The following is a 10,963-nucleotide window of genomic DNA, read 5'->3' as shown; positions in this document are numbered from 1 at the left end:
ATTGATAGTATAAAATTGCCTTGACATCCTATCAAAGTGTCTTTCTAAATCTCTCCTTTCAAATGAACAATGTTTCATGGCAAGAAATTCTTCTCACATAACTTCTGTATAGTGTGTTGGTGCCCCAAGGAATTCATTATGAATAATTGTAAAGAAATCTTCCAATGTTTGAGATTAAGCTGCATGCCTTTGCCATAATTCTCCTAAGGAAATTCACCATTCTCTTATTCTTCCTATAAGCCTTGCAATGAATTTAGCAATTACTTGGGCAACTGTGGAGTTCGAAACATGGAGTTCAACAGTACCATGAGTGCATATCAAAAAACTTTTCATGCCACTTGGAAGGAGTATCATCAATGGTGAATAAATGCTTCAAATCTGTCATTGATGAATAGGTGAGATGAGTCTAGTTGTCAGGGACAAAAGGTGGAGGTGGAAAAATGGGTGGTGGAGGTGGAGGATGAAGAACATCATCTTCTTCTACTATTGGTTGGTCATCATGTTGATACATAAATATACCTTCAAGACCTAGATCAGAAATATCCAAATTAGTATCAGCAATGATTGGGAGCATAGGTGGGCTATTTGAATCTTCTAAAGTGATGCCTTTTAGGAAAGATGAAATCGGGTTTGGGGGATCAGGATCTATGGTTAACATGTTCATATCTGGAGGTTTTGAGGATGCACCAACAATTGTATCTGAGGGTTGGGATAATGGGTATTTATTTAGGGAGGGTTTATTTTATGATTGGCTTTAAGACTCTGTTTTGGATTGTAGTGGATACGTTATGGTTGGAAGGATTCCACTGCTCTTGAGAGGGTTATGATTAGGGTGTATTGTGGTCAAGGGCTGGAAGTTTTGACTTGTGGAGTTAGATAAAAATAAAGAGGTTAAGGGTATAGACAGATCTTTGTACAATGATTGTCTGGATTGGTGAGGGGTATAGACAAACATTGGGCAGCCTGTGTTTCTATCTTCTAGGATTTCTCTATAAACTGGAGTTGTGTCAACATATGTTTTCTTTCTTTTTCTTTCTGTCCCAAAAAGGGGAAGGAAACTAACATATCCTTGACTGTTGATGCAATTGTTGCAAGCTCTTGTTCTACTTTCTTGATTTTCTTCTTCAAATCATTGGTAAGAGATTCAAATGATGAAAATGTCTGTGTGACTACTTCTGCCAATTTTTGCTGGTTGTCAAGAATCTTTAAAAGAGCTTGGTTTTGGGCCACAGCATTTTCTGCTTGCCAATTTAAAGCTGCCTCTGCTGAAGAAACTTATTTTCGGGTTCCATCTGAATTAATTCCAACAGGAGTTTTGATTTTCCAAACATGTCTTGTGTTGGCCTGAGGGTGGTCAAAATTTTCTAGTGGAGGAAAATCTTGAGCATAGGAGGATGAAGGTCTGTCAAACATGTAACAAGGTAAATGTTTTTGTGCTTAGGTTTGTTTGAAAGGAGTAGGATGATATCTACGTAATTAGGGAAGGATATTCCAGTAGTATGGAATCAGTGGAGGTTTAGGGTCATGGTTAGTATCTTGTTTAGGCTTGGGTTCTTTGCATGGAGGTGGAGAAGACTGAGGTTTCTGTTTTCTGGTTCTGGGATAAAAGACATAATAGTCAAATTTTCCAGAAAGTTCTCCCAGGAGATCTACTTCAGGATTACTACTTCATACCTCTCTTTCAAGTTTCTTCTTTTGGTTGATCATCATCATCAAATGATTCTTCTTTGCATTCATCACAATCACAAATATCCCACCATATATGGCCAGAGGATGATTTTCCTTCGTAACAAGGTTTTCCATCTTCATAAATTGCTTTAATTACAAGACCTTTTTCAGCAATGTATGGAACGAGCTGCAACATTACCATCTGGGTTGGAAAGACCATTACATCCTTCTTTTCTGGTGGAGCCTTCAGAAATCTTGTCTCTACTTCTCCATTTTCTTTCCAAATAAAGAAAGGATTTTTGGACTGGATCAGTTGGACTGCTTGGTGAAGTGACTCGTACTTCGTGATCCATGATTCTGGGAAAAGGGAAATCATCTGGTCCCTTGCACACTATCTAGGGACAAATGTACACATCAGAGTTAATCTTGGGTTAACTTGAATAAGCAATGCATCATCATTTTGAGCCATTTCTAGAACCACCACATCCAAAGGTGTTAGGACATATGTGGATATTGTTAGAGACATATGTTATGTAAATTGGTTAATCCTTTGAAAAAATGCACTTTACTTGTAATTGGGTAGATCTAGGATGGGTTTGATAGGCCAAGAATGTATTGACTCCTTGTGATGAATTAATTGATTAATTAGCCAAGTTTATTAATTAATCAAATTAACCTACAAAGCGTGTGATAGCATAAACAAATCACCAATTAACTAAAGTATGCAGTGGAAAATAAATTAACATGGTGATTTGTTTATGAATGGGGAAAACCTACACGGCAAAAACCCCACTATGTGATTTTAAGGTCACCACTCCCGAGAATCCACTATTATCAAAACAAGCAGTTACAAGTAAAGGAATCTCAGTACCTTATATTAACCTACAATTGAACCCTTACCTCAATACCCAATTGGACTTATTCTGTAGTGACAATCTCTCCTTTTCAATGCACGGCTCCCCAGTACGTACTAACTAATTGTGCGCGGATCCCAGTACTCGACTTGATCACCAACTTAAGAAGGATGTTGGTTGCAAAGTTCTTCAGTTCATCACACAATGAAGATCATGAAGTTGCTTGGTCACAAAACCCTATGGTGCACAAACACAACAACTTCTTCAAGAACTAGGGCAAACTAGGTTTCTGGTCACACTCTTCTTCACACTATGAAATTGTGCTCTTATGCAACTTATGTCACCTTTTACAGCCCTTAAAATAATCCTTATATATATTTAGGGTTGTGAGAAAAGAAAGCCCAAACATACATTCACGGATTGGATGAAAATCAAAATTGAAAATCTGAACTTCATAAATCTCAACAGATACCTTATTTGTCGAGCAGCTGTCGAGCCTCAGGCTAAAACAGCTCTTTTTAAACCTCGATAGATGCTAGTTGTCAAGCTTTAAAATCCTACACTTTTTGACTTGATTCTTGGATAGACTTGCATGATTTTAACACTTGAACTTAAAACCTTATTTCTTGAATCATTAAACACATCCTAGATCTACCCAATTATAAGTATAGTGCGTTTTGTCAAGCAACTGTCGAGCCTCAGGCTAAAACAGCTCTTTTTAAACCTCGATAGATGCTAGTCGTCGAGCTTTAAAATCCTACACTTTCTGACTTGATTCTTAGATAGACTTGCATGATTTTAACACTTGAACTTAAAACCTTGTTTCTTGAATCATTAAACACATCCTAGATCTACCCAATTATAAGTATAGTGCGTTTTGTCAAAGGATTAGCCAATTACATAAAATAATGACATGTGTTCTTATCATTGAATCACATATGTCCTAACAGGGTTTATTACTTTAAGGAATAAGAGTTCAAGTTTAGTATTAAAGCCATGCAAATCTGTTCAAGAAACAAGCGAAGAAGTATTGTTCATTAAAACTCGACAGATATCTTGACAGATCTATATCCATCGAGGTTTAAAGCTGATGCTTGACAGCAGCTCGACAAAAGCGTATCTGTTCAGAATTATAAAATTTAGATTTTCAGATCTGATTTCACGCATATCCATGTGTATGTGTGTAGGGTTTCTTTTCTTACAACCCTAGACATATATAAGGATTATTTTAAGGGCCATCAAAGGTGATGCAAAGTGATGCAACTCAATGCAAATTGATTATGCATGCAAATTGTGACCAGAGATAGAATTTTCCCTAGTTCATTATATTCCTTGTAGAAACTAATGCGTTTTTGTGCTAAGGGTTTTGTAACCAAGGAGCTTCTTGATCTTCATCATTGGTTGAACTGAAGAACTTTGCAGCAACATCTTCCTCAAGTTGGTGTGTTAGTCACGTACTTGAATCTGTGCATCAATTGGTTAGTCACGTACTGGGAGCCATGCATTGAAAGGAGAGATTACCGCTACATTACAAGTCCAATTGGGTATTAAGATAAGGGTTCAACTGTAGGTTGTATTAGATACTAAGATTCCTTTTACTTGTAATTGCTTGTTTTGAAAATAGTGAATTCTCGAGAGTGGTGACCTTAAACTCACCCGGTGGGATTTTGCCTCGGTGGTTTTCCCCATTTGTAAACAAATCACTTGTGTCAAATTTATTTTCCGCTGCATTTAACTTAGTTGGTGATTTGTTTGTGCTACCACGCTTATTGCATGTAATTTATTGAATCTAATTAATTTCACTTTGCTAAATTAATTGATTAAGTTACCAAAGGGGTCAATACATTCTTGGCCATCAAAAGGCATGATTTTGGAGCTTATAAGCGAGCTGGTAATGGAGTGTGGTTGCATAAGTATCTTGTACTTGAGAAGCTCCAGTAATCTGGACTTGAACTTTGAGAGCATCACAAAGAGGGGGATCTTTTAAAGGCATATTGAAATTTGGGAAGAGTGTGACAAAACAGTTCCAACATTCAGAGTTATCTGGACAGTTCCTAACTTCATGTTAGTACTCCAAAAAATTGGAGTCAAGGAGTGCCATTTTGGAGACTACAAGGAGTCCCTTTCTTCCATGGAAGGTTAATACCAACCTTACAGCACCAAAGTGGAGATGATTGTACCCTTGCCTTTGCCATGGGTTGACAAATTCCCTAGGAAGGGAAAGAGTAATGGAGTTTTCACCATCATTTGCTAGAATATTGAACTAGTCAAACTTAGAGGCTTGAACATATTCTTTTACAGTAGAAGGATGAGAAGGGCCAATATATATATATATATATATATATATATATATTTTTTTTTTTTTTTTTTTTTATTTTTTGAGAGAAGATTGGGGTTTATTTAATATAGTGTAGGGATTTACAATAGGAAAATCAGTAGTAGGGATTTTACTGTCTTCTAGTACATGAGAGATTTCATATAAATAGTCTAGTCTATTTGCTATGGATCTACGAAGGGAAGGATCAAAAGGGACTTTGGAGGTATCAATCTCTGCAGAAGATGTGTTAGCCATAATGGTTTTCGATAGAAAGAGTTGTTTTCCACAAACCTAACAAGACAACACTACCAACTTTGGCTAAAGGGTCCACAAGGTGACTATGGAAACTAGCTTCTTTGGTTCACTAGAAACAGACTCTTAGTGTTCTACTTGATTATATAGTCTAGTGTTCTAATGTGAATGGTACAAAGGATCCACATATTGTGGCAACTGTAAATCACAAAAAATACTAATCAAGCCAATAATCTAAGTATACGATTCTAGTACATGAGAGATTTCATATAAATAGTCTAGTCTATTTGTTGTGGATCTACGAAGGGAAGGATCAAAAGGGAATTTGGAGGTATCAATCTCTGCAGAAGATGTGTTAGCCATAATGGTTTTTGATAGAAAGAGTTGTTTTCCACAAACCTAACAAGACAACACTACCAACTTTGGCTAAAGGGTCCACAAGGTGACTAGGGAAACTAGCTTCTTTGGTTCACTAGAAACAGACTCTTAGTGTTCTACTTGATTATATAGTCTAGTGTTCTAATGTAAATAGTACAAAGGATCCACATATTGTGGCAACTGTAAATCACAAAGAATACTAATCAAGCCAATAATCTAAGTATACTAATCAAAGGAGATGAAAACGCTATATGGCTCTAATACCAAATATAGAGGACATACGGTAAGACACACAAATTGAAAGGGGGTGTAATAAGATTATGGGAGTTGGTTGAGAATGTAAGCGGCTAACAATACATAGAATATTACTAGAAGATGTGGAATAGAATAGGAAACTATATACAACAAACTTATTGATATTATTAGATTGAAAAGGGCTGTTACATATGATATAGGAATTTTACATAAGGAGGAAGGGAAGAGTTTAGAAACTCTAAGTGTGCGTTTGTGTAGTGGCAGGCGTGCATGTTTTGCTTTTTTTTTCCTAGGTCCCGCGCACTATTCACGGACCAGCAAGTATGGAAAAACACAGCAATAACTTTAAAACTAAGTCCCACAGGCACTATTCATAGTTTAAAATTATTTTGCTACAATGTTTTTAACAATAAGTTTTCAGCAATAAGTAATATCCAAACAAACATTTAGTATATCAATGCAACTTTTTAAAAAAAAAAAAGAAAAAAAGAAAACTATTTTGATCAACCCTTTGTTGGCCTGATCTCGATCCCTTCAACAATAAGGCCAGACTTCACGATACCAGCTTCTACCTCCATAAGTCTAATCTGCAATTGATCATCTTCTCCTCCCTCATTGAAAAACTCACCCAACTTAATTTCTAACCATCCATCTTTTCTTTGCTTTGGATGCGAATTGTGCTGCTGTGGCAGCGACGGTACAATCTGGTGTTGCTGCCTTGGCTCCCTGGCAGGCAGGCCCAAACGAACAGTTTGTTTGTAATCTTCAACTCCTCCAGTAGTACCAACTGAAGCCTTTGGAGGAGGGTTGAATCCAGAGGCTCTCCTCCTCAACTTGAACACAAGGTAAGCAGCATAGTTTGTTTTTGGAGACAGCATGGAAGTACTCATCTTGCCACGGATGTCAAACCACCACACATAATTAAGTTCAGCTACCTCCGGGAACCTGATTGGGTTTAACATGTACATAATTAAGAATTAAATAAAAAACCCATTTTTTTTCTTAAAAGAAAAAGGAGTATAAAGTAGAATAGGTAGAGACCTGGATTCAGATTGAGAAACCCATCTCCAATACTGAGGAGTGTCACCCCATATAATGCACAAGTCCCTTGCAGAAAGAAGGTAACATTTCTTACCACTCAATTTGTCCAAGAAAAAACACTGCTAGAAGAGGAAAAAATAAAATGAGCACAAAAGGTTGGAATTACTGTGGTTGAATGACGAAAATTATCATTTCTTAATCGTTCAAACTTTTTAGATAATGAGTAATTTATCAAACATGTATCCATTCTATCTCCCTTTTAAAATATTAAAAAGTTAACTAAGTGGGAGTTAATTTATCAAAAATATAGTTTTAGTTATTGAGGATATATTGTGCTTCTTTCACTGGCCACAAGCACACATTAAACGACCTTGGAATTGGATATCTCATAGTTAGCAGCTCCTTTTGTTCTTTGTTTTTATTTATTCCTTTCTTCTCTTCCCGTATTTGCCTAAATTCAAGCATGCTCATATAACTAATTCAGACCAATTTAACCAAAAACACAATTTTGTGAGCCCATAGTGAAATCAGCCCACGTACCCAATCTTGTACATGTTTAAATTGGAAACCACCAGCCCAAGTGCCCAACCCCCAAGGTTAAAAACATGTATGAATTTGAAACGACCCATATTACTTATTAATATTGTGGGAATCGTTTGTGAAAATATAGTACCTTTCTATTGTCATCGATTAAGATGGGGTTATCGGAGAGACTGAGGTAGAGATGTTTCTTTGAAGAGAAATTCAAGGAATCCAATGATGATGATGATTGAGCAATGATGGCTTGATAATCGGACGGCAAGAACCTCTCCCAGACTGCGTTGGACTCGGCAGCGGCACGGAATATAGGAGAAACCGCACATGCGGTGCACGCATCCTTAGGAGTTGTCAGTGAAACTATGTCCGATATGCATCCCTCTGGTAATACTGATATTTCTGCAACGCAGGGTAGACCATTTCTTTCATTTTCTTTTTCCATCATCTTCTATTCTCTCGGTTTATTTGACGGTATCTCTCTCGTACATTCCATTTATATACTCCGATTAAGGAACGTTTCTTTAACAATACACTCCTATAAAGGAACGTTTCTTTAATTGCTTAATGGTTAAGTATTTTTTTTTTTTTTTTTTTTTTTTTTGAGAAAAGGTCGGTTTGATTTTTCCTAGGGCCATTAAATTTTTTATGGTATGTATTTAAATTCACTTAAATAATTAGAAGTTGTCACGGAACTATTATTCTCAAATCTGTGTTTACCGCAACAACAAAAAGAAAGTTCTCAAACCTATCATTTTCTTTGGTAATTTTAGATAAGATTTATTTGGTTTTTTATCCAACTATTTCCAATTGTGTTTTATTTATTTATTTATTTATTTTTGCTAATTTATTTCTAATACATTGAATGCATAATATGTTTGGATTGACTTTTTTCCCCTTTAAATTTTGGTATAAATTTGATTTTGGCCCCTAAAGTTTCAAAATTTTGATTTATACCCCTAATGTTACATGTTTTTCCGATTTAAGTCAGTCTATCAATCTGTTGTGATGAAGTGTTCATCAAGTGCCAACTAAGCTTGAACGACATCGTTTTTTATTCAAAAATATGTCATTTTGAATCTTATTAAAGCCATGTCATATATTATTTGGAATTTATTGTGATTTACACCCTTAAAGTATAGGGTAATTTTGATTCTATCCCCTAAATTTTCAAAATTTGGATTCATAAAACTATGTTGTTTTGAGTTGAGATGGCATTTAACGAACACCTTATTATAGCACAAGGTCGGAAGGGCTTAAATTCAAACAATATGTAACATTAAAGGTACATTTCCAAAATTTGAAACTTTGAGGGGTAAAATTAAAACTACCCCACACTTTACATTTGTAAATTGCAACTTAATTGAAATTTTATTTTAAATAACGGTTATATACAACATCTCTCACATGGGAGATAGACCCCACAAGTATGAAACTCAACCCTATGTAAGGTAGATATTATATATTCTTATTACACCAAATGACAACTCCTTTTTAGCAGGGAATATTCTTCTAAAATGATTGTACGAGATCACCACCACTTCCATAATAATTATTGAAGATCGACCATATTATCAATATCTATTAAAAAGTTGGTATAGAGAAAAAATAGTCATAGTATTTTTTTTTAAATGAGTAAATAAAAATAAAAATGAATTTTAAACGGTTAAGAGTTTTTTATTTTATTGTTTTAGATAGGATAATATTTCAACTTATGGGGTCTACTCATATGATTCCTATCTATCATCAAGTCAAAACACCAATTAGTTTTTGGTGTGGGCAGAATGATTCACGATAACACTCAAATGGTTAAAAGAGAAAATAAGCTTAGGCCAAATTAGGAGAATCATGACAACTGGAGTCAAATAATCCTCAAATTGTTTTACCGTGGTAAGCTTGAAGTTATTTATGTTCAAAATTTTGTTAATAAAGCAAAAAATTGAGACAATATAAGTTGGACAGTATTGCAATTTAGTGTATCAATGCCACTTAACGATAACAAAGAATGATTTTTATCAACCCTTTGGCCTGATCTGGATCCGTTCAACAATAAGGCCAAACTTCTTGGTACCAGCTTCTACCTCTGTAAGTATAACCTGCAGTTCATCCTCTTCTCCTCCCTCATTGTAAAACTCACCCAACTTAATCTCTAAAGTCTAACCATCCATCGTTTCTGCACTTTGGACAACAAAACATGCTGCGGTGGTGGCCAAATTAAAAAAAATATTTTATGTACTCATTGGAATTTAAAAAATAATAAATTCTCCTAAAAAAATTATCTCTTGAATATACATGTCAAAGTTGATATTTTTGTATCTAATATATTTGTAAATTATGACCTACTGTAATATGAACATATTAATGTTTATATGTGTGTTTATGCATGTATGTGATTGTCTCTCTTGACTATTGTCTAATATTTGAGTACCACAATTTGACCCCTCCAAACAAAAAATCCTGGCTCTACCACGCACTAATTGAATGTTTTACGTGTCAAGTCAAATTCATAAATAGTATCCCAAAGGTATGTATGATATGAAGATAGTGAAGATAGTTTTTCACGTTGGAAAACTCACGATATATTTTTAAAGGTTGTTTTCCTTTAAATTATTATTATTATTTTTTTTTTTTTTTTTGAAAAACAACTTTATGTCATACATCCTGAAACAAAGGAGTAAAGATTCAACATTTTTAAACTCATTTTCAAGGTCGCTACCAAACGCACAAAAAATCAGATAATTTTTTAGAAAATACCTTTTAAAAAATAACTCATTTTAAAATTAAAAAAATAATATAAAAAAAACTGAGAATAGAAAACAATTTAAAACAATATAAAAATTTTCACTATAACTATTGTAGGGACACGAATCTCAAACGGCCCAACGATGAGGTTGGGCTCGCGCGTGATGGATCCCGCACAATAAAATTTGTAGAGAGTGGGCTTGAAAGGCTAGCGTTGGGTCAGGGGGCGTCAGTATAGGCCGGACTTTAGGTGAACCAAGACAAGAAAAGGCTTTAGTCTGGATATTCGGGCCTTGCACCTTTGTGACTTGAGGGATTTGGCTCCTCGGATCATGTCCGAGGAGCGCTAATGTTTTCTCCGGTTACCCGACGGTGGGTTTTTCGGGGTGATGCGCACATATTATCCGGGAATTCTCCTTCCTGAGGTTTTTCTCCGGAATGTGAGATGGGAGCCCCTTTACTTCGTTACCTAACGTTTTCTTTTATATTCGCCTCTGTTCGTTGTCCCTCGTCCACGTGTAGGGTCATCCTTTCCAGGACAAATATCTGTCCCATCAATCTAATCCCGAAATTGTGAGAGATGATCAATAAAGCCTAAGAATCCGGCTTTGTTAGGTGCAGTGTCATATCAGTGAAGGGTATTAAGGACAACTTCCCCCAAGATATTTTCTGATTTTTCAAGTTAGCTTATATTCCACTCTAATCCATGGGACTTTAGGTATGCCGAGGACTAAGCTGTCCTCGGCGGTATCTTCGGGCCACTTTGGGCTTCCTATTTTTGGACTTGGGCCCTGGCCTCCTTTAGTTTGGGGCCTGTGGATTCCCCATAAGCGAGCGAGCCGGGCCCCTAAACTATTGGGCCCCACATTAGCCCCTCAAAACCCTGCTGTCCAACGTCATGGTTGGAAAGGTGGGTTTTGAT

General features: G+C 35.9%; 1 protein-coding gene across 2 annotated transcripts; it reads right to left on the bottom strand.

Moving 5' to 3' along the window:
- Positions 1-6,206: 6,206 nt before the first annotated feature.
- On the bottom strand, positions 6,207-7,827 carry LOC126700404 (F-box protein PP2-B10-like). Of its 2 annotated transcripts, none has more exons than XM_050398552.1 (3): positions 7,439-7,827; positions 6,766-6,887; positions 6,207-6,669 (listed from the first exon to the last, which is right to left on the bottom strand). In XM_050398552.1, exons 1-3 carry the CDS (start codon positions 7,745-7,747, stop codon positions 6,228-6,230), a joined length of 873 nt encoding a protein of 290 aa, XP_050254509.1. In that variant the 5' UTR covers positions 7,748-7,827; the 3' UTR covers positions 6,207-6,227. The 2 variants fall into 2 exon arrangements, with proteins under 2 accessions (XP_050254509.1, XP_050254510.1); XM_050398553.1 differs by having other exon boundaries at positions 6,766-6,884; positions 7,439-7,825.
- Between the last annotated feature and the right edge of the window lie 3,136 nt (positions 7,828-10,963).

The sequence above is a fragment of the Quercus robur genome, chromosome 9, assembly GCF_932294415.1.
Source record: "Quercus robur chromosome 9, dhQueRobu3.1, whole genome shotgun sequence".
Classification (NCBI taxonomy): domain Eukaryota; kingdom Viridiplantae; phylum Streptophyta; class Magnoliopsida; order Fagales; family Fagaceae; genus Quercus; species Quercus robur.
Note: the sequence above shows the minus strand (reverse complement) of the source record. Positions and strands in the feature narration are given on the sequence as shown.